Source organism: Ptiloglossa arizonensis, chromosome 5 (genome assembly GCF_051014685.1).
Source record: "Ptiloglossa arizonensis isolate GNS036 chromosome 5, iyPtiAriz1_principal, whole genome shotgun sequence".
In the NCBI taxonomy this organism is placed as follows: domain Eukaryota; kingdom Metazoa; phylum Arthropoda; class Insecta; order Hymenoptera; family Colletidae; genus Ptiloglossa; species Ptiloglossa arizonensis.
The window spans coordinates 863718-886237 of record NC_135052.1 but is presented as its reverse complement, the minus strand read 5'-3'; the positions used below and the strand labels follow the sequence as shown (position 1 = coordinate 886237).

Here is a 22520-nt window from a genome sequence, read left to right as displayed (position 1 = left end):
TCGTTTCAATCAACAACGAACACTTTATCGTAATTGAATTACGCCCTAGTAATGGAAGGGTTCGTAGGAAAACCGGGACTTCGAACTTTAATTTAATTCCAACGAAAGTATACCATGTATCGTAGAAACAATTGCGTGTATATTTATTTCCTAATATCCTATTACTTAATTTCCTTTATTTCTTGCGAAGAATGAAATTGAAATTATCGACGTAACTTCAAAACATGGCAACCATTATTGAAATAACCGACTATGGTAACAACCGTTTGAATATAAGTGGGATGATGTAAGAATTTTGTCATTCTTCTCATTCTGAGACGATATTTAATAAATCGTAAACTATACGTTTGTGTATCACAAAATTAAAGCACGTAATAATTGATTTTCTTTAAAAATCAATTCGTGATAATCTTATTGTAATTAATAACAAAAGAATGCGGGGAAAGAGTAAAAAGAAATATACAAAAAATAACGGTAAAAATAGTAAAAATGGAAAAAATAATAACAATGGTAAAAGCAAAAGTTCAAAGAGATCAAGAAAAAGTGGTGGTAGGACAAAATTTTCTATGGACATATTCAATGAAGAAGTCATGGAAAATGCTTACTATACTTGTCACAACATCATGGATGTATTGAAGTGCAGAGGTTTTCCTTGGCCAGAAGCTCAAAAAAAGAAAAAAAAGAAGGGAAGAAAATGAATCAATTGCTTAAAATAATCCAGGTACTACTGTAACAAGGTAGAGGTAAAATATATATTTTCATGAAACTAGTTGCATTTCAAACATCTTATAAAACTAAATGAACTATATTCTGCATAACTGTGTAACTTTGCAGTACACATTTCAGCATTGTGTAATATTTAGATATAATAAACGTCTTTAACAGTTAATCGTCATCTACATTTTCCTTTTCCTTCGTTTTGATAACATGCTGACAGTATTCTTCCATATCAAATGCATTATGGCTAATCATAAATGGGCCGTTAAATACACAATGCACTGTTACAGTTTCAGAATATTGTAGGCCAGGTAGCAGCTAAATAAAAATAAATTTGATTTATTAATTGTAATTATATCTACATAAAAAAAGTATTAATTATATACTAACTTTGGGTGTAAGCAAGAAATATTGAGGGCTGTTTGATTTTCCAGTCATTTGTACAAGTAAATTAAATACACGTCTTTCATTCACTGCATCCATACCCTGAAAAAGAATAAGTTATTGAAAAAGAGCAATTGTAATTACTTACGGTACAAACTACCTGATTAATTTCATCAACACATCGAAAAGGTACTCTTGATAGTTCTTGCAGCGAAATCATGTAAATTGCAGTGGTTACAGCTCTTTCTCCACCACTTTGATGATGCCGCGTTAGTTCTTGTAATTGATCAGTATCTCTGAATTTCACCCTGATTTTTAGGCCATATTGATCAAAGTCCATCTACAAATATGCATTAATATCTATGCAACTTCTTAAATAATGAGAATGTCACCCAGTTTTATTTAAAAGTAACTCACATTATTTTCTGCTTGGTTTAATATAACTTCACCAGCACAACCCATTGCCGCAAAGTACAAGCTAAAATTTGAATTTATTTTTTCAACGATTTCCGATAAAGATTTTAACCATTCTTCTCGCAACGCTTCTATATGTTGCGACGTTGTTTCTACTTCGTATGTCTTTTTCTGAATAAATTCTTTAGAATGACGAATTTCTCTTTCCAATTCTTCATATTTGCTCAATATCTGGAATAAAAGTACATAATTAATCATCTAATTAGCTATTTATTAAATTCATATTTAACTCAAATATTTATAATACTAACATTTTCACCGTCTATATTATTACCCATACAAAAAACTTTTGCTTGTGCAATGTTCAATTCGTTATTAATTTCTTCGATAGTTGGTGGTAATTTATTAAAAGCTTTGTTTATTGGCGCAAACGCTTTCTCGGATGGGTTAATGCCATTGGTAGTTTCTAATGCTTCATTGTACATTTTCTGCACTTCATTTTTCATAGATTGCAATTCTGAGGTAAGTTGCTTTACTGTGTCTTCTGCTTCTTTAAGTTTGTCTCTTAAATCTTGAGATTGATTTATTTTTCTTCTTAAAAATCGGTTATGCAATTTTAATGCCAAATCGGTTTGTTCATTAGCTATAATATGTTTAAAATATTCCTCTTGTTCAGTATTATATGTTTCATAAACTTTTAATTGTTTATTTAAAATTACCTGAAAAATTTATATCTAATTATTACTATCTTTAAAAGAAATCAAACATATGTTTAATATTTTATTTTACATAACAAAGTAAATAAAACCTTTATTTCATTAGTACTAGTTTCTCTTATTTTATTAATACTGGTTCGTTCATTTTGTAAATTAACGATTTTTTTCTCAATCATAGATATTCTAGACTTTAAAGCTTGTACTTGTTGGAGATTCTGATGATCTTTATTCCTATTAGCCCTATATTTATCTAATTCCTTGTTATGTTCACGTATCTGCTCTTGAATTTGTTCTATATTCTTAAAAATGCTATTATTTGTTTCTCGTAATATTTTCAACCTGAAAATACGATTATATTATATTATGAGTTTCTTGTCAATGTAACACTATTGTGTAGAAATATTAACAAACTTTTCTTCAATCTTTAATAGTTTGGATTTATCTAACACAATAGATAACATTCCTGTACTTGATACTGGTTGCATTTTAATTGACTTCTGTCCTGTGTATTTAGACTTACTGACTACATATTTATTCGTACCTAAAAAAATAATGAAAAAACATGCTAGTAAATTTAATTAATTAGTAAATTAATATATGAATATATATTTATTTTACTTACGACTAAAATAGTAATGAATATTGGAAGGTACATGATCAATATTGTCATCGACAAGATTAGTTCCTATTGGTATGTGATTTAATTTATACATTGTTACTAAATATTTTATAATAGTAGTTGGTGCTTCGATAAGAGACACTAAATAATGAGTAAAACCGAGGTCTTTAATATTTTCCAAAGGAATAGTTGGTGCCATGGAAACGAGTTGTGTAGGATCAGTATGCACAGCATTTACTTGTAGTTTCTGTTGATCTCTTAAATAATGTAATAATAAGTTCATGTCTTGCTTGTTTTCACAAACAAAGGCAATTAAATCACGAAACGCGAGAATATTTTCCAAATATTTCGCGTATGAAACATCTTTTACATTTATGTTAAGTAATATTGGTTCGTGCACTATTCCAGAGAATTTACCATGGTTTTCTCTTAACCATTGTACTGCTTTATATGTATCAAAACTTTTTTCTCGTAGAAGTTGTAATCGCTTAGCTTCGATATTAACAACTTTTCGTTCTGTTTCCTGAGCTAAAAATTTAGTATTATTATGTAATTTAGACTTTTTAACATTTTACGGGTCGATTCCACGCGAGATTGATCAGTATTAATTAATTAGCGACGAAACTTTTTTAATTTAATCCTTAAACAACATTGTAATCACAATATACTATCAATTTGTTCATAGGTATGTACAGATACATTTTATAATAGTTTATATATTAGGAAGGTTTTGTTAATAAACTAATAAGATTCAATTCTGTATTAACGTGAACCAGTCCATGTAATGTTAATATTAATTATATGTTGCATTAAAAGTAAAAAATATACCTCTGATTTCAAGATTTATGCACTCCTCTTCTTGTTTTAATGCAGAGTTTTTATTTGTTAATGTACTAATAATACTTCTCTCTTTTTCTATGTTGGTTAACATTTCTTGTTGTTTTCTTTTTAAAGTTTCCTCTATAAAATATATTTTTTTCAAAAAGTTCCATATAATTTTAAAGTACTACAATGAAAATGAAAAGTAAAACTAACCACATCCAATATCTTTCAGCGTTAAAGACAAATCATTTTCAAGTTTGTGTTTTTGTTGTTCAGCAACATCAATATCATGGTCTCGGGCTTCTTCCGTTTGAATCCTCTGTTTGCATGTGTTTTCACAATCTCTAATAATGTTTTCACAATCCAAAATTTCATCTAATATCCTTTTGAGTCTTATAGTTTTTGCGTTAACTTTATTATTCTAAAATTATACAGCATTTTAGGATACTTATTGATAAGTTATAATTTTTTAATCTAAAAAATGAAAACTCACATTATCTGTTGTAGAGTTTGTCAGTACTTTAATTTTTGAATTTGTTTTTTCTATTAAGTCATTAGTAGGTTTCATTTCTGCTTCTAAGGATATACTTTTTTCTTTCGCAGTTTGCTTTTTTTCTTTTAGCTATAAGTATATGTGATTATGGGAAGATTGTATACTTAAGAATAGTATGTAAGTTTTTAAAATTTGTATTAACTTTGTACTTTTACCTTAAGTAACTCTCTGCGTTTCTGATCGTACAGTATCCATGCTTTTTTCTGTTTCAAAGCCACAATTTTCTTTTTTATTAAATTTGTTTCTTTTATACTGCTAACACTTTCTTTTAATCCTTCGTATATTTGAGTTTTCGATTCTAATAATTTTTGTGTGTTTGCTATCTGCACCTCTAACTCTTTATGTTCTACTCTGTATTTTATTAATTGTTTGTGATGTTCAATAATTATAGGATCACCGACTGATCTTTCTGTATTTTGTAACAACTCTTGTGCATTCATTTTTGCAAAGTCTTGCACTTTGTCTTGAGGAAGAAATTGACAAAGATTATCTACCTAACAATAAAAATAAATTATAACAAACTTAAACCAAGATTGATATAAATTAAGTTTAAATACCTGAATATCAAAACTTTTTGTTATTTCTTGAATTTCTTTAATACTTGAGTAATTTTCATTGAGCAACCACGATGATTTTCCATGATTATTAAATATTCTAGTAATAGCAATATCTTGGTTTTTGCCATTCTTAAGATGAATTTTAATTTTTGCCTCCCGACAACCAGCTTTTACGTAATCCCCGATTTGAGTTGCACGTCCAATGGTAGTAGGTTTACCTCCCAATCCAAGAATGATTGCACAAACAATTGTTGATTTTCCAGTGCCATTGGGTCCAATAATTACATTTAAATTTCTCCCAGGTTTCACAACAACTTCGCTGAATGTTCTGAAATAAAGTATACATATTTGGTATGATCAATTATTTATCAATTATTTTAATGTTGTTACAGAAATTAATAAAAATACTACAATGTAATACTAACACAAAATTTTCTAAAAAAATATAAGTAATTATTCCTTTGTCTATCAAGCAATTGCTCATATTGCAGTTTCATACAATGACTTTGAATGCAATGTATTGTTTCTAAAACAAACATATGTTTTATACAAATGGTATTCGAAATAACATAATTACTACATTGGCCCACTGTCACTTCATTGCTTTCTTTTCACTTCAGATTATACGAAAACTTGGTGGCGGCATGTTAACATAACCTGTGTGAACAAGTATATATCAATAAATCGATTTATTCTGAATTGGTTATAATTATTACACAATTATTAATTTATTACCATGTTTTAAGTGCTTCTGGCCTATGTATTAAAACTATGGAAATATGCGATTTCCTGTGAAAAATAAAAAATCTCAATGACAAACTATGATATCGCGGGGAAAAAAACGTTATATCTAGTAATAACACAGTAAGCAACAGGAAGTTGATAAAATAACTTACGCATGGTGTACACTGACGTCATATTCAACGATCTTAATTGAGAACATAACAGCAATGTATTAAAGCTTAGATATGAATGTTTTGTAACACTGTAGGATTTTTTGTAAACAGAGATTATTGTTACTAAATTCGTAGACGCGATTTGTTCGTTGGTAATAAAGAATTTTTATAACAAGATACGAAAATACTACCGTATTCGATACAAACCGAACGATAACCGAAATAATTATTCTGGATTATTTAATAGTGATCCGTATTACATAGGCGTGATACCAGATTTTAAAACATAATGTTCAGCGCGGTGCCCGTTGATGCGAACACGAGATAAGTATAGATAAAATCGATAAAATAGTTTACGTACTTGGAATTAACACCACCGATTAATTTTAATCGAGTTAATGTAGTCATTATCGGATCGTCTGTCAATTTTTAATAATACGTTCGTTGCAACAACCGCACAAGATCTTTACAATCAAATTATGTTAACGGAGAAATGCTTTTTCATCATCGGGCGGTGTTTTTCCTCGTTTTAGATAATCAAATTAGATCACGTAAAAACGATTAAATATCATTACTTTCCATTCTAGAACGCTAAAACGATCGTACTTCGTCGCCGATAAGTTATTCCGCGTTCCATGTTCAATTTCTTCACAGTCTTGAACTTTCGGTCCTCGGAACCATTCAGTGCGACAGGAAGTCCCTACATGGAACACAAACTTTTCGTATAAAATCGAGTTCCTTCCGCATCGAAATTACAAATTTTCATTTGCGAATAATATCTCAAATTTGCGTGACATTATTCCGAAGAAAATAATCTTCAGATGTCCGGTTCGTCGAGGAAACCAAAAATCTATAGATTATTTGCGATCAAAGATTTCAAATCATTGATACACATCAGTATCGTCGTTACTCGTATCCTTGGATACTTACCTTACAAGATCCAGTCGTCCAAGTATGTATTCTCCAGAATACAGTTCGTTTGGTCCACGTTCGTCGTCTTTCTGCACGCGATTCTGATGTTCTTGAGCATTTATCAGATCAATTTCTCCGACGAGAAAATCGAGTTCATGTCCACGACGATGCATTGCAACATCATCCTAGGTCTGGGTCTCATGAACATATGTTCGAGTTACATTTCAAGTCCAACGAAAATCCAAGTGCTCCAAAGGGTCTCGGATCTGTCACGAAAATTACCATTGGGAATGTTCCGCTCTACGATTAAATGGGCACTGATAAACGACTTGCTGAAATTTTGCCCGCTGATCACTTGCTTACCGAACATTTTCAAAGGGAAAGTCGTGTCCAATTGTATTCTCTGGTACACGTTCTTCCTGACCGTGTTATTGAATTTATTGTACCAGAACGTCGTACGCGTGCTGTACGCGCGTTTTTGGAAGATAAACGAGTCGCTGGTCAATGTGAGAGAGACTCTGATGAACGACGAGCCCCATCTTCTGAGGAGGGTGTACCACACGCAGAACAATCCCGTGTTACTCACGGAACTGAGAACGCTGAAGAGGCATCACTTAGAGATCAGCGACGTTGTCCAGTTATTGAACGACAAGTTCAGTAACGAGGTCATCGGCATGATAGCGTTGACGTTGGTCGATATCACGTTCAATCTGTATTTCTACATAGCGACCTATACCGACAAGGGTGGAGTCGAAATGTGGTTGTCCTTCCAGTTAGCGTGTGGGTTTCTTTATTCGTGGAACTTGGTTTCGATGGTCTGGGCCTGCGAGTGCGTCACGGACCAAGCGAAAGATATCGGTTCCAATATTCACCGAATCGTCGTGATCACCACCGACGAACAAATAATCGCGGAAGTAAGGGTGAATACAAACTTTACACTCTGGATGTGCATCGTATCAAATGATTCGTCTACGGTGAACGCAAAAGGTGGTAGTTAGAGCGTACAATTTTCGCTTTCGATTGCTTTTCTTTTTCTTTTTTTTTTTTTGATAAAAACAATATTTACACTTTTCATTGCGGACAAATCATCCGCGATACGCATCCAAAATGTAAAGTCTGACTTCGATTTAATCCTTCGACGATCGAATTTGGGTCAGTTTTGACCCACGCTTGCAAAAACCTCGTCGATCCTTTCGACTCGCAATTCGAGTCGAGAATCGTTTATTTGAGAATCGATAAGGCAATCGATAGAACGGTGAAATAGAAAAGAAATGATTGGGCTGGGTCTGTACTGACCCAGATACGGTTAAGAAATCGAAATGAAAATCGGTTGGCAGTTTAATATTGTCCGCGTGCGGTAGTTATTTCTTCCACTGTTCGTTCGTTCGTGAATGAAAATTAAAATTTTTGCACTCGACATTCTATCTTCGTAAGAATATTATCAATGGATCGTCGAGGGTATCCCGTTGAAAATAAGTCGAAACACAACTTTATTCGGATTATTTTTAATTGCGCGCGATCGAATGTTCTTCAATGATGATTTGCATAACGTGTAAGTAAACAGAGTCCGAATATGGTCGTGTTTACTCTTATTTTCATCGAGCAAATCTGTCAATCCATTGATAGTACTCTCAATGGAGCATTTAGATTGCATCAGTGCCTGTAACGCGAGACTCGCGTCGCAGTTGCGTTCATTCTTTTTACGTCTCGTTCGTTCTGTTCGTTGGACGGTTCAAACTTGTTTGGATTTCGGTTCGAGATTAGAGAAGATCGATTCCGGGAATAAAATCGCTACTGTCTCTCGTTAACGCGTTAAATGCCACGATGAACTTGCGTTTCTTTAACCTTCGTTGGTAGCGCGATGAACTTACGTTTCTTTAACCTTCGTTGTGCCAAGCGTGGGTCTTCTCTGACCCAGAGAGACCCTTTCATCGTACAATTGCATCGCTGGAACAACTTCTCTTATAAATTGAAACGGGTACGATAAAATGATATTTTATATCGAAAGTATAAATATAAGTTTAAGTTATTACATTTATATTTATATTTATAAATATAAGTATAAATATTTATTAATACTTATACTTATACTTAAGTGTAAGTATAAGTATATTTTAATTTAATAAATATAATACTTAAAATCTGCTGCAGATTTTAAGTAATATTTTTATTAATAACTATTTATTTATATTTATACTTATAAGTATATATATAACTTTTATTAATAATAATTTATTTATATTTATACTTATAAGTATAAATATCGGAAAGTCATTTCGTTTTCGAAAAATGGAGAATATATAATTTAATAAAATGTTTGTACACTCTAAAAAAATCGTGTTTCATTTTCACCAAAAAAAAAAAAAACCAAATGACTTTCCGAACACCCCAATAGAATCTTTGTTCGAAAATATTTCTGCGAGCAAAGTCAAGTTACGGGTCCGTTTGGACCCAGGGAGTGGTCTCATAAGTGGTTAAAGCGGAATCGACCCCTAACGTTTGTAATCTTTTAAAGAACGTTACTGTCGTTGTTGTAAAAAAACAAGTACAACTGACAAACTATTGAATATTTTCACTCATCGTGTTACAGCTCAAAATACAGCAGTTCTTAATTACGTTATCGTGGCATTTAACGTGCTACAAGAGATCATACGGTGAAAGTAGCAGCCAATCGACTCTGATCCGATTACAGAGCGTTTGAAAAGAGTAGGTTATTTATTTCATAGTCAATTACAGCGCAATTATTAGAAATGGTGAAAAGTATAAATAGGATTCTCTCAGAGATTACAGAAATTAAAAAATACATTAAGTAGGAATTTTTCACATTATCATCTAGTTTGACTATGGACCGTACAATTACGATTGTCATAATTTCTATTATAAATTATTGCTCAATAACGTAAACAAGTGAAACGTTGTTCAATCGTTTTAAAATAAACTTTCTTCTATCCTCGAATTACTTAGCTGGAATTGTTCTCCGTGCAAGTTTTGCAACAGGACAACACGTTCTCGGCGAAGGGGCTCGCGATAGACGCAACCCTTCTCACGAAGGTAAATCATTCACTCGACTGTTCAAGATGTAAGGTCGTTATCGCATTATTTTCGTATGGTAACTTTGTTTCCAGGTAGCTGGCACGATCACGACCTACCTGTTAATATTGATACAGTTTCTGCTCGTGAAATCTTGTTGAAGAAGAAGTAGCGATCACCGTACCGGAAAACGTATCATTTGGTCTCGATAATTGTCGACTCTGTTGTCACGAGAAATTGATCAACGACTCGGTAAGTGTACCTATACGAAATAAATTACAAACGAGTAACCTGGTGGAATTTTCATCGCGGTTAAAAGCACTCTCATCGTTTTCACATCGCGGTTCTTCCTCCAATGTGACGCGTGTTTTCCTATTATTTATTCAACGTACATTCTCGAATTGCATTTTCCTCCTAGACTCGTAGATCATCGCGACGATCGCTCCAACTGCACCGTATCGATGCTAGGTCATCATTACGTTAAGTGGTACGTTGAAGAAACACCAGCTGCCCGCGAATAAACGAAAACACGATCGGTTGATACGGACATTCGTTAACGAGTTGTATCGCGGTTAAATTGCGTAAGCAGTCGGTGGAGATCAGTCTAGATCCTCGATGGTAACACGATTTTCGTAGACAGAACAATGATCAGGGATTCGAGGAGGATCGAAAATTCGCGAAAACGTAAAAAATGGATCCCGTGGCGCGCCACGGACCTCGAGTCGCTCATGTATCCTAATTTCTTCATCGGTCTGGTGTACGGATGTTATCCGTACAAGTTCGAATCGAACAAGTACGTATTCTCGGGGACACGATTCGTTTACTGCACGTTCGTGATGATCAATTGTATGTGTTTCATATTCGTTGAAATTTACAAAATAAATGCCGAGGACGTAAACAATTACTACCTGACCGGTAAGATACATTCGTATCTCTTTCTGCTATCGGGCGGATGTACCATCGTGGCTATGTACGTTCTCAGTCGGTCGAGGCTGCGTCTTCTTCAGAGTCTCTCGGAGATGTCCCGGATGTTGTCGCCGAAGGATTTCAACGATCTAGCGAAATTCATTCACACGACGGACATTTTCAGTTTCCTAGTTTTGGTCGTTCATTTACCGAACTGCTTCGAGAAGGACCACATCATGCAACACCTCGTTGTATTCTATATCACGCAGGTGTCGCTTTCGTTGGACATGTTCTACATGAATTGCGTCTGTATACTGAAAGCTTGCTTCAGAAAACTAAGGAAGAACCTCGAGCAATTGAAAGAAACACCGAGAAACGACCAATGGTTTACGAAAACACCATGGAGGGAGAAGTCTCAGTTCAACGGGCAAAGAAGCATCCTGTCGGTGATGAGATTGAAACGTTTCGAGGAGGAACACCTGAGGATCAGTAACGTTGTTCAATTGTTGAATAAAACGTTTCTGGTGCACATCGCCACCTTGACGATTATGACCTTCGTCAACGACACCTTCAACCTATACTTCTACTTGATATGGTTCAACGGGGGGGAATTTTTGTACGCGTCCGGTCAATTCTGGTACACGAAATTCCTACCGAGCGTGATCTATCAAATGGCGAAATTCTCGATAATAATTTGGGCCTGTCAAACAGCGAAAACCGAGGTGTTGAAAATCGATATGACCGTTCACGATGTTCTCAGCAGCACTACTGACGCTTCGTTGAAACACGAGGTAACTATTTCACTCGCGAAACGAGACAGATGTTACGTATATATGCGTTGGAAATGATAATAAATAGAAACGTGAACGCGCCAAAAGCACGTATGCACGGTATATTATGTATTTGAGACTCGTTTTATGGTGCGTGCATTGCAGTAAGTATATTTTATTTTTCGCGTTTTACATGAAAATTTTATTTTATTTTCATTTTCTTCCAAATTAATGGAGATGAGTATTCTGTTAGATTTAGTCGAATGAAAAAGAATATTATTAAAATAAAAGAAGAAGAAAGGCGTTAACTTATCGGGTTAACAGCTTTTACCGTAACAAGTTGACAAATTTTTTATAAGTTTGTATTTTATTCGTGTATTGTATTTTTTTTTTTTTTTGGATTGTAAGAAGCATAATAGAAATTTCAATGTTGTAATTTTAAAATAACAAAAGAATTACGAGTGATAAAAATAGAAGAAAGAGCCGGGTCTATACTGACCCACACGTAGCGGCTGGCGGCTACCAGAAGCGTCGCTCGACGGAGATCTACAACAATAACAATAGAGATCGGAATGTTAGTGCCGCTAGGACCGATTGATACATTTACAATTTATTATATTTATAATCTATTTACGAAATTGCAGTTGATGCTATTTGCTCTGCAATTGCTGCACCGAGAGAACACATTCTCTGCGAGAGTAGTCACGATGAACGCAACACTTCTTATGGAGGTAAGGGAAACACGTTTCTAAAGTAGCTGGAAATCGTTTACGAGGGAACCACATGTACGTACCGAAGCGTTCGAAATTTAACGAGACTACCTATGTAGACGAATAAAGAATCGAGAAATATTTAATTATAATCGATTATAAGCGTGGATGGTCGAAAGTCTATGAGAAAGTAAATAGAAATAGAGGTATAACAACGAATATTGTAATCGTCCGCTGGTACGAGAAGAACGTTTGGTTCAACCCGTTCTTTCATGCCAGATGGCAGTCTAGTGGCTACGGTTGTAGTTTCGTGAGCGTGTAACTTAGGATTCGAGTCCTTGGAATTTCTTTTCTTTCCACTTTGTTTCAATTCGTACGAAGAATAAGAATTCATAATTATTTCTTGCGCGTTAAGATTCATTCCTCGTCTACGAAATTTAGTTAAATATCGAACGTTACGTTTCGTGTGATTCCTTCGTTAGTATCGTGAAGATTGATCGTAACCACTGAAATGACATTTGTTTGTAGATATTAGGAGGCGTTGTGATGTACCTCTTGATATTGATCCAATTTTTGTTGAACAACGTAGTCTGTTTGATAAAAAGTATGTTGAAAGTTGAATGACTTTTTGCGACGACTGTGCGTGTGGTTCGTTTTTTTGTCAATTTACGAAAGGCAACGCGATACGCAGATACTTGTAATAAGTCTTAGGCACATTTACGAGACTACATGTAAGCAACGCGTGTGTGCAAGTGTGATCAATAAACAGTAAGAGTTAAACGACATTAGCAATTGTATTACCTTAAACCAGCTACATGTTGCAGGTTATCGAAGCATCGGTACCTCCTTGCCTCCTCGTTGCGTTCGAGGATTCGGCTTTTCGAGCGACATCTCGTGTTGCTCGATAATATTCGATCTGTCGAGCAATATATGTAGCTGGAACAGTTCGATAACTTCGTTCGAAACTAGTGACGAATTATCGCACAAGCGGCGAGGGCGTATACCTTGGATTTTCCCGACACGGGTCTCAAAATAAATAAAAAAGTATTATTCCATTTCAAACCATTAACTCGTTGAAAGTAGTGATATCATGGTTTTGAACGCGTATTAAAAAGACACGTGTACGTCTGTACTAAAAGTATTTCTACTTTAATCCGTGTCATCTTTAGTACACGTGTACTAAATATACATTTCACGTATGTGTATTTAAATACACGTGTTTTATTTCACACGAGTATTGGAATATTTTTGTATCGATAGATGTTAATTATACTTTAAGGTTTTCACAGAAAATTCGACATAATTGCACATCGCAGACCTGGTAAATTTTTAACCAGGTAAGATGATAAGTAGACAATGTGTTATAAATTTAATACGATCGTTCCATAAGTATTAAAAAAGACAAGTTTCCGTAACATTTTTCTCTTACGCGGTCAACAACCGGTACATTTAACTTGTACAAAATATAGTACAGCTAAAACAAGAAAAATGAATTGGCTTCGCTGAGGATGAGCGAGATAGAACAACAACGAGCGAGTCTCGGATTACCTGTGTTCGGTGTCTCTCAACCGACAGTGATAACGCACGCATTTGGGATGATACGTCTACCGACGAGCAATTAAAATTTTTATATTTTTATCAAACGTATCCGGACGCAAACAACGAAGATAACTTCGTTTCAGTTTTATTTATTTTATTATTATCTATTCTCCCAATCCACATCTTTCGGTATAGAATGACTTCCGGTATACAGATTTTGTACGCTTTAACCACCAACTATAACCTACTTAACAAGTTCATTCGATATACATACATAGTGATTGACTTTCTGTCAATTTTTGTAACAAATCAATTATCGCTTTCATTGCACTTTTCTTTGTTACTTACTCGATTTCGTTTCAGTCGTTCGAAGAAAAATCCTTTCAGTTATCCGGAGAAATATCGTTTCGGTCGTTCGGTGAAAAATCATTTCAGTTATCCGGTAAAAAATTGTTTCAGTTATCCGAAGAAAGATCGTTTCAGTTATCCGGAGAAAGATCGTTTCAGTTATCCGGAGAAATATTGTTTCGGTCGTTCGGTGAAAAATCGTTTCAGTTATCCGGGTGCGAAATCGTTTCAGTAATCCGGTGAAAAGTCGTTTCAGTTATCCGGGTGCTCGGTTCGTTTTCTCGGTGTCTTCGTCCATCTCGACAGCGACGATCGGCGGCCCGATCGGACGAGTTTCGAGAATGCAATTTCGGCGCGTAATCTGACCGAAAATGATAAACACTTTTCGGAATATTAAAGTGTCAAAGATAGCCGGCGAAACGCTTAGCGATAAACGGGCTCAATCTAAATGCTATATATATTTATCTTTGACGGTGCGTTCTTCGACAACGAGCTATTTTAACGGACGATATCCCCGGGTTCTCGAGCGAGCGCGGGCTCCAAGCCATTCAAAACTGCGACGCAATTTTTAGACACGATGCCCGTTATCACTGCAATAGCAAGACGTCGCGATAAAGGAGCACATGACCCTTGTGAACGACGACGTCTTTTAATTTTCCTTGGCGGACGCCGCAGTTGTCGCGACGTCTCACGTAATAAATTATTGCTACGTGCCCGCGTTGTTTTTCAATGGTGGATCGACCATAATAACCGTGGCACACGTACGTGGCCACCACGTCGTAAAATATCTTGTTTTCGTGACCGGGGTTCACGCACTCGAAGAGATGAATTGAATTTTAATCTAGTTTTATTATACCCTAGGAGAGCAACCCGAGGTGATCTTCGAACAGAATTGTCGGTTTCATTCGGTATGTGGCGCATTTACACGAGGTGGAGCCGAGTCGATCCATTCACCTCAAGGTTAATGTCGCGAACAGAGATAATGCGTAGATGTAGCGTTATTTTCAGCCTTCGGCTAAATACTATCACGCGTCGGGAGCGTTAATACCGTAACACGCGCGAACGATCCGCGGCGACAATTCAGTGTTGTTGTTATTCTGTACTTACTGTCACTCCGTAGGATTGGTCATCAGGAATGGGATATCAAATTATCTCGTTCGCGAGAGATACGAGCAAATACTTGACTTAAACGTCGATTTCTCGCACAGGGTGAAAGTCTTTCTTTTTTTTTTTTCGAAACGGTCAAAGGTCGTGTTTTTTTTTTCTTTTTCTTTTTTTTCGAACGAAATAAAGGATCGAGGATTTTTATTCGGCTACCTTGGTTAAGCTACAGCGGTGTTCGTACGCGAATGGGTGTCTGGCTTATAATTTTTGAACGTACCAAATTCCAAAGTGTGAAATCATTGATCTAAAATATCGTACGCGGTGTCAAAGTGGGGACAATTGTGACAAAACATGATACTTCGGAGAAATTTTTCTAACATTAGTCAACGTGTTAAATAATTGATTGGATGTTATTATGTTTCAATGATAATGTACACGCGGTCCGAGCGAAGGAAGTCCATCGAATATCGGCAGTTTGGACAGTGATTCTAAAATACGATAAAGTTGAATAATAAGTCGCAAACGAACGATACGAACAATTTGTGTAAACTTTCGCGTACCTGTGATATTTGTACGTACATTTATAAGAGCGTTGAACGTTTCTCGCGAATGAGTTTAATAAATGGCTATTATCTCAATGTACACGTGTATTTCTCACTTTAACCAGTTATTGTGTTCATAATGTTTAGATTGGAATATTATATATGAAAATTTACGAAAATTTTGTTAGGTAGAGAGTGATAAAAGAATTCGAGAGATATACTCGAATTATTTCTTATTTTTATTTTTAATAATAGAGTTAGCGGAGTATTTAAAACATAAATTCGTGTTGAAAAATAGAAGATACGATTGTAAAATGAAAACCTGCACGAAATAAATAAATATCATCTCTGTCTTTGTTTAGACATAAAGCGACATAAATGTACGTACATTACATTTATTAGTCACCCGAGTAACTTGTTTACTTTTAGCGATAAACAAAAATGTTTGAGATATATTTTACTCTGTTTCACGAAGGATTTGAGTTTACGACAGTAGTCTTTTCGTATGCGAAGGTGCAAAGAAGATACGAAGGTCAATTTCGTTTGTTTAAATCAAGCTTGTCCAACGTAAATGTTCTCACGAACCTCTTTTGGTAATCAAAACCTTGCAAGGGCAATTCGTAAATTGAAAAAAAAAGAACGAAACGGAGCAATCGAAGAGAAAAGAAAAGTTAAACTGTGCGAACAAAATTGGACAGCTGTTTTTTGAATATTCGTAATAAGCACGGAACATGTACAATTTAAAAAACTGATTGGGAAAGCAGAAATAAGATTTAAACATAGAATGTTTTATTATTTACCAGTTGTATTTACGTTTAGCGTATTTTACATGAAATTCAAGTTTACTCGACAAAACTTTGTCGCGAGTCGCAGGATTACTTGTATAAATCCTTTGGTTTATGAGCAGTACGGAAATAGTTTATTTAAATTCTTAAGTTGAACGTTCGTTTCTTTTTTATTCCTCCTCGAAGAATTTTTTTGCTGGATTTATGTCATCCATGATTTCTGTGGGTTACAACTTATGAATGATCAAATAATACTACATACTTCTACATCGATATGGTTTCTGAATAACTAAAGAGTTTATGTTATCCTCCCATCCTATTATCCTTAATTTGTAAATGTGTGTTATGGTTTTGAGTTATTCTATGTAACTGCTCCTTAGTCTGATTATCCTGTACATCTTACCATTTGTGTATACGATGGTAGTATTAATTTGTCTTAATAATTTTCAATTTTATTTACCACATGTAAGAAATCTTTTCAGAGAATTTAAATACTATCTGCTTCGGAGGACCTTCAACGTAAGTCGAAACGATAAAAATTTGAATAAATGCTTTCGTTACTGTTGAAAATAAGAAACTAAAAAAATCTATATTCTCCAATTTCTTCAAAATGTGCACAATAGGGAACTCAGCTCCAATGATCTCGGTCTTCCTACATGTTGTGAAGAAAGTAAGTATATAATGGAATTTTATTACATACACATTGTCGAACAATTACGTTCAATTCGTTAAATTAGTTTCGGTTCGTAACAATTTAATAAATAACGAGCGACAATTTAAAACCTTATCGATTTTTACTCGAGACTACCATTTTTATGGAAAAATACAAATATTTACCAAAATTCTTCACTAGAATTATCTAAACATTCATATTTTCTATAATGCGGCTAACGTACAGAGTAAACACACTCTTACAACCGACCGTACCTCGATAATCATTGAGAATCGGATGTACGTTGATGCCTCACATTTCACGTAAAATTACCACCGGTGTGCAAAGTACTTGTATCCTCGTCCGTTTTAAGTTAACAAAAAAAAAAAAAAAAAACACCGAACCGTCCCTTTTGATTTATCTGCGCGCGAAACTGTCTTCCGGGAACAATCGATCATCTTCCGTGGACAACCGATCGCATCTATGTCGCGGTCGGTGGAAAAAAGAAAAGAAACAAAATTCGGCACACGTCGAACGACGGTTAATATGCAACGGGGACGACGAGATGCACGACCCCACGAAATTGAACCTTTGTTAACGTAATCACGTTTTTAAATGACGGGAGCTCGTCTCTTTTGTCTAATTCTGGCGGTAAACAGGCGGCCGATCCGCCGTGTAGGCGATCACGCGACTGCGCCGAGTCATCGCGCGCGCCGGGGCGCCGTTAGTTATGACCGATACGCAGTCCGACAGTGTTGCGCCAACAGCCGCGCTGTGAACGTGTATATGGTTGGTGGGTCGTCTCGGCGATTCACGGCGGTATTGTTGCTGTTTATCACTTAACCGTGCAGTCGAAATTGGTCGCGAGGTTGGCGGTAAAGCGGTACGGATCTGTGCGATCGATCGACGGTCGAATAATCGTCGTGAACTATCGTATATCGAGAGAGAATCGTTTCGCGCGAGAATCGAACGCTTCTAGCCTTCCACTGGTAAGACGAAAACATTTCGCGCGTCGACACCAGTGTGAACAAGGGGGAGTTTCAACCAGTAACGGTCTCACGAGTTTTCGTCGAGTGTATCGGCTCAAAAGTAAAAGTGACCGATCGTTCGGAAGCGCTGGAGCGATTATATAAACAGGTTGGCGAATCCTGGAAGCCGGTGGCGCGTAAAATTTCGTGGAAGAACGATGCGTGGAAATCGAACGTTTCACCGATGCTCGGCCGGCCATTGGTGATGCTTCTGTTTGCACGACGCGGACAAAGCCACACACGTATGACTATATACGTACAGTGAATCGCGGTATGCCGCGCGGGCTGTTCTCAACTTATCGATGGGCTTCCTAGTTCGAGAATAAACGTGGTGGATGCATCGGCAGATCAAGAGGTTCAGTTACACGTGATGAAGTAAGTAAACTCTTGAATTACACATTGACGAAAATAACGATTTTCGGACGCGAGTCGGGCGATAGGTTAGCTTTATTTTTTCGTGCAACGATACGTTACAAAAGTGTCGTCGTTCGAGCGAAGAGCACGTTGCGAGGAGAATTTATGCGACGGTGTCCTTAAACCGATCGAACGGACGGATATCGTTCGTTTGTTTCGGCCAGTGTGTCGATTTATAAACAGCGGTTCCGCGAGCTCGGCGTATAATGCAAAACAATCGTGTTATCGAGCTGGTTTCGCCGATGATCGATAAGATTCCGCGTTTTGAACGAATGCCGCGGGGTAAATAAGCCGCAGAACACAGATGTTTTGAAAGCTAGCCGGCTGTATCTCCCGCGCGAACAAATATTTTCGTCTGATAGCCGTGACGCGTGGCGCGTTCCGCGACATGCCTTTCGAAACGTTTTGTTCACCGAGATCAGTTTCTGTCTACGCGCACGGATTTGTGCGCATCGGAAGCACTGTTTTCGCGAAACGCGGACACTGGAATTTATCTCCGGGGAGCGGGCAACGTGATTCCTGACTCCTGCGGAATGTATCGAAAAAACGCAGCGGGAGCGTCAAAATAAATAATGATTGAACCGGTGAAGAAAACGTCGCGGCGAGATGTTTGTTTGTTTGTTTTTCGTACATTTCTTCCTCTCTCGGTATATTTCGTTACTTGCAGCCTTGTCTAGCCCCACGAGGAATCGTGTTGTCCAATCGAAACGATATTTCAGAACTCTAACTAAAATAAAAGCCTAGTTGGTGCGAAAAGATCACGGGGGTTAGGAGCGCTTCGATCTTCGGTTAACTCGTTAGCGCGTTAATTTATTCCGTTTGTGAAATATTTTTAGCGAAGCTGTCCAAGTCGTTCCTGTTCGTGGGTTTTGTTCGTTTTTAAATATGTCGTAGAAATCAATATTTCGGACAACTTTTTCCTACATATTATAGGCGGTCGGCCTTAGTTTCCGAGATATTTGCAAAAAAAAAACTTTCGATAGTATTGCATTGAACTCTGTATACACGTACACGTCCGTGTCGTGCGCGTAGGAACGTAGGACCGTCTCTGGTCTAGTGTTTCTACAAACACATGGCGGTGGCTGGCGGTCAAAATGTAGATATAACGGGTGAACTTCAAAACTTCGATTTCCATGGCCGGGGAAAATTACAATATTTTCAAGTACAGGTTTTTAAAAATATAGTTTTAAAAAAATATCAGAGAAACAGAAAAGTCCGTAGGTGCAACGATAATGTTATTGCGTATGTAGAGTTAAAATTTCAAACCGATCGTATAAATGGTTTCTAAGAAATGCACGTGGTTAGTTTGATAAAAATCTATTTAAAATGAATCACGTTTCAAATGTAAGAATCGATTATCTACGAATAATTATAAAATTTACGAATACATATCGTGTCTCACCTGCTCCAGAATTATTCGATAAATTTTCCGCCAATATGTACAACTTCGTTACTTGTAATTCACATTATTTCAACAATCTTCAAGCACGTATCGATATTTCCACCTTGAGGTCAGCCAAAGTAACAAGGTGGGGATCCTCAATCTCGTATTATTGTGCAGCGATTCGACCAATTTTAATATCTAATGTTTGCATAATAAATAGCAATGGCCTTCCTTCATTAATAAATATGCAAGTAGCGAGATAAGTCGCGGTTTCTGTCACGAGGGCACTGCTTGATGTTGTTTTCGGAGTGGATTTTTATAGAAGACCGTTAAAATTTTCATTGTTATTCCGCGCGAGACAGTCTAAACAACGATTCGGTAACATCTCCTCGATCAAATCGTCGTAAATTGGGGTTACTGCATCAATGATCGCTAAAGAGCTCGCTCGTGTTTACAGTACGCTAAATTCTCCAGCAACAAATTCTCTTTATCGAATCCACCGCAAATTTTCAAAGGATGCGAAAATCATTTTGGTACTTGGAATGTAATTGATATTTCCACGAATTGTAAATTCGAAAATTCGTACGTGAATTATCGATTAATTTTTCCAGCGAATCGAACCGTTTTCGAACATTCTTGGAGCATTTGTTTTTTACTCCATACATTTTCCCTACATGGCATCGATTCAATGACCATGATCTCGTTCCACGGGAAACGTTACACGATCGTTATTACTTCGAATTTCGTCTGGAATATTTTGGGAAGGTATTTTCGAAACGTTAAGTTTTCAGAAAATGCACGAAAAGAGAATTCAATTATACAGAAACGAGATGGTGTTCTCGCTTAAGATTACCAGATGATGTTTTGTTCGAATTTACTATATCGTCCCGGTTCGAGATGAAATCTATTATACTTTAATTATAAAGTCACGCTTTATCTAGACCCTTGCGACTATTATTTTACGTAATTCTTTTCGATCGACTGGTTTTATTTATTTCAACATTACTTCGTTTCTCTCCATACTTCAACATAAGTTTAACAATTATTTTGTATATTAACACTGCGAGTCTTAGAGCCTTTCGTCCATTAACTTTGCAGTAGATACACATGTATTTGGGTGTACGATAACACGATATAAATATTATTATTTCTTTACGATTAAAACTATTAAAGACACTATTGTATATAGAGATCAGTCCTCTCATTGTACTAGAAACTTGAAAACACGAGTTTCACGCCCAAGGAAACCTTTACGAGTGAAAAACAAAAATTAATTCACAGTAACGTAATACAGATATATTATTTCTCCATAATTACGAGCACGATGTATAACTTTCATCTGTCCTTTATCGCGTTGATGTTTTCTCGGTGTAATAATTGTATCGTGTACACCGGGTCGTTCCGCGTTAAAAATTCGTTATTTAAATTTATTTCGGGATCGTTCCGCGATTATACTTTCTCGCGGGTCGTGATTTTCCCAAAGGAGAATGCGAATTCTTCGTGCTCGGAATAATGTTCAACAGTTGTGAAAGAATCGGTTACTTTTTCCTGCTCCATCGGCCTTGTCGTGGCCTCTTTTCTCGCGTCCTCTCTCTCTCTCTCTTTCCCTCACCCGGTCTCTCGTTCTGTCTCTCCGCTTCAATCGGCCGACCTTGACTACGATAGTCACTGTCATGGCACTGCGCTAGATAGGAGTGAATTGCGACCGTGCAGTCAATGATTTGCGTTTGGAAAAAAAGAAAAAAAAAAGAAAAAAGGAACTTGTTTGCCGGTGAACTGGTCTTGACTCGCGACGCCAGGTCTTGTTTGCGATTTCCATGGAAACCTGGTCTGTCGTTGACATAGCGTCTCTCGTTTTTTCGAGCGTAAAATTTTTTTTGAATTTCTATCTCGGTGGAACCGGCCGTGCGTCGCTCTCTTCGAGCGTCTCGGTCGATCCATTATCATTAGTGCACAGCGTCTGGGAATTTTCAATTTTGTGGGGAAGTTTTTTTTAATTTTTTTCTTTTTGAATACGTTAGAACCATTTCGTGTTCTTGAAAGACCGGAGAACACTTCGGAAAGTACACTTTGTATGTTTTTCTTTTAATCGGGCCGAAAATGGGTAATTGTAATTTTTAGAGAGAAATACAAAATATTTTAATCGATCATTTTTCTCGTATATTTACAAGATAAATATAACCTGTAAGGATGTTTACACATCTTTGTGGAAGATGTAGGCATTTTTGTGTGAAACAAATATCAATGTTTACAATGTTATTGTAAGTCCTATTGAGTCAGCGACCTTGCAATTTGTACTCTTTTGTTTATCGTGGGGAAATTGATAAAACAGTAAGTACAAATTGCAAGGTCGTTGATAGGGTTCAGGTTTCAGCTTGTAACTTTGTAAATAGCAATTTGTACTTAGCATACATTGATAAATAACTTTTTTTCTCCGATACCGTTTTCACGTTTCAAAGCGAGCGTACCGGGTGCTATATTTATTTAAAACAAATCGTGAAACACGTGGAAAAAAAATTTATGCATTAATAGGTCAAGGTGTGCTACTTTTCTTTATCGATTCTTAACCCTTTCTCTCGTGGTGTATTTAATTTAGATAACACTTGGAGCAATGGCTGGTTTGTAAACAGTTATGCAAACTCATTGTAGTTTAGACAAGCTTGAATTTTATTGAAACGTTTTCAACCATGGTTTAGTTCCTCTTTGGGAAATTAATAG

General features: G+C 36.2%; 5 protein-coding genes across 13 annotated transcripts in view; 4 read left to right on the top strand and 1 right to left on the bottom strand.

Moving 5' to 3' along the window:
* Window positions 1-232: 232 nt before the first annotated feature.
* On the top strand, window positions 233-883 carry LOC143147634 (small lysine-rich protein 1). The gene has a single exon (XM_076313040.1). It carries the CDS (start codon window positions 435-437, stop codon window positions 696-698), a length of 264 nt encoding a protein of 87 aa, XP_076169155.1. The 5' UTR covers window positions 233-434; the 3' UTR covers window positions 699-883.
* On the bottom strand, window positions 739-6735 carry Smc5 (structural maintenance of chromosomes 5). 3 transcript variants are annotated; one of them, XM_076313029.1, is made up of 18 exons: window positions 6609-6735; window positions 6040-6378; window positions 5679-5767; window positions 5518-5571; window positions 5208-5439; window positions 4783-5110; window positions 4381-4719; window positions 4166-4294; window positions 3886-4093; window positions 3679-3810; window positions 2854-3378; window positions 2643-2772; window positions 2324-2570; window positions 1827-2234; window positions 1519-1746; window positions 1262-1441; window positions 1108-1203; window positions 739-1035 (listed from the first exon to the last, which is right to left on the bottom strand). In XM_076313029.1, exons 5-18 carry the CDS (start codon window positions 5264-5266, stop codon window positions 886-888), a joined length of 3159 nt encoding a protein of 1052 aa, XP_076169144.1. In that variant the 5' UTR covers window positions 5267-5439; window positions 5518-5571; window positions 5679-5767; window positions 6040-6378; window positions 6609-6735; the 3' UTR covers window positions 739-885. The 3 variants fall into 3 exon arrangements, with proteins under 3 accessions (XP_076169144.1, XP_076169143.1, XP_076169145.1); XM_076313028.1 differs by having other exon boundaries at window positions 5679-6378; XM_076313030.1 differs by lacking the exons at window positions 5208-5439; window positions 5518-5571; window positions 5679-5767; window positions 6040-6378; window positions 6609-6735 and having other exon boundaries at window positions 4381-4715; window positions 4783-4907.
* Window positions 6500-9846, top strand: LOC143147021 (uncharacterized). Its single transcript, XM_076311838.1, has 6 exons — window positions 6500-7580; window positions 8025-8142; window positions 8194-8393; window positions 8435-8568; window positions 9555-9641; window positions 9716-9846. Exons 1-6 carry the CDS (start codon window positions 6500-6502, stop codon window positions 9779-9781), a joined length of 1686 nt encoding a protein of 561 aa, XP_076167953.1. The 3' UTR covers window positions 9782-9846.
* Window positions 9790-13131, top strand: LOC143147633 (uncharacterized). Of its 6 annotated transcripts, none has more exons than XM_076313034.1 (4): window positions 9790-9872; window positions 10257-11317; window positions 11941-12027; window positions 12535-13131. In XM_076313034.1, exons 2-4 carry the CDS (start codon window positions 10265-10267, stop codon window positions 12628-12630), a joined length of 1236 nt encoding a protein of 411 aa, XP_076169149.1. In that variant the 5' UTR covers window positions 9790-9872; window positions 10257-10264; the 3' UTR covers window positions 12631-13131. The 6 variants fall into 6 exon arrangements, 5 of the variants coding, with proteins under 5 accessions (XP_076169149.1, XP_076169154.1, XP_076169150.1 ...); XM_076313039.1 differs by having other exon boundaries at window positions 9795-9872; window positions 10603-11317; XR_012992306.1 differs by lacking the exon at window positions 9790-9872 and having other exon boundaries at window positions 10041-11317; window positions 12535-12737; window positions 12831-13131.
* Window positions 13132-17742: 4611 nt separating this feature from the next.
* The window catches only part of LOC143147294 (uncharacterized), a 60272-nt gene continuing 55494 nt past the window's right edge, over window positions 17743-22520 (top strand). For both annotated transcript variants that reach the window (XM_076312416.1, XM_076312414.1), the window contains exon 1: window positions 17743-18379. Coding sequence is in view for 1 of the 2 variants with exons in the window: in XM_076312414.1 (XP_076168529.1) it covers window positions 18375-18379 (5 nt within the window). In the remaining variant the exon portion in view is untranslated. The remainder of the gene's footprint in view (window positions 18380-22520) is intronic.

Bases quoted from the DNA above. Each gene is read 5' to 3' on its own strand.
- LOC143147021 (XM_076311838.1), top strand. From the start codon at position 6,500: ATGTCCGGTTCGTCGAGGAAACCAAAAATCTATAGATTATTTGCGATC. The intron at 7,581-8,024 runs GTAGTTAGAGCG...TATCTTCGTAAG, and splicing joins TACGGTGAACGCAAAAGGTG to AATATTATCAATGGATCGTC. The intron at 8,569-9,554 runs GTACGATAAAAT...CGAATTACTTAG, and splicing joins TCTCTTATAAATTGAAACGG to CTGGAATTGTTCTCCGTGCA.
- LOC143147633 (XM_076313034.1), top strand. From the start codon at position 10,265: ATGATCAGGGATTCGAGGAGGATCGAAAATTCGCGAAAACGTAAAAAA. The intron at 11,318-11,940 runs GTAACTATTTCA...ACGAAATTGCAG, and splicing joins ACGCTTCGTTGAAACACGAG to TTGATGCTATTTGCTCTGCA. The intron at 12,028-12,534 runs GTAAGGGAAACA...ATTTGTTTGTAG, and splicing joins ACGCAACACTTCTTATGGAG to ATATTAGGAGGCGTTGTGAT.
- Smc5 (XM_076313028.1), bottom strand. From the start codon at position 5,266: ATGAGCAATTGCTTGATAGACAAAGGAATAATTACTTATATTTTTTTA. The intron at 5,111-5,207 runs GTTAGTATTACA...ACTTTATTTCAG, and splicing joins ATTTTTTTAGAAAATTTTGT to AACATTCAGCGAAGTTGTTG. The intron at 4,295-4,380 runs GTAAAAGTACAA...ATATACTTATAG, and splicing joins AACGCAGAGAGTTACTTAAG to CTAAAAGAAAAAAAGCAAAC.
- LOC143147634 (XM_076313040.1), top strand. From the start codon at position 435: ATGCGGGGAAAGAGTAAAAAGAAATATACAAAAAATAACGGTAAAAAT.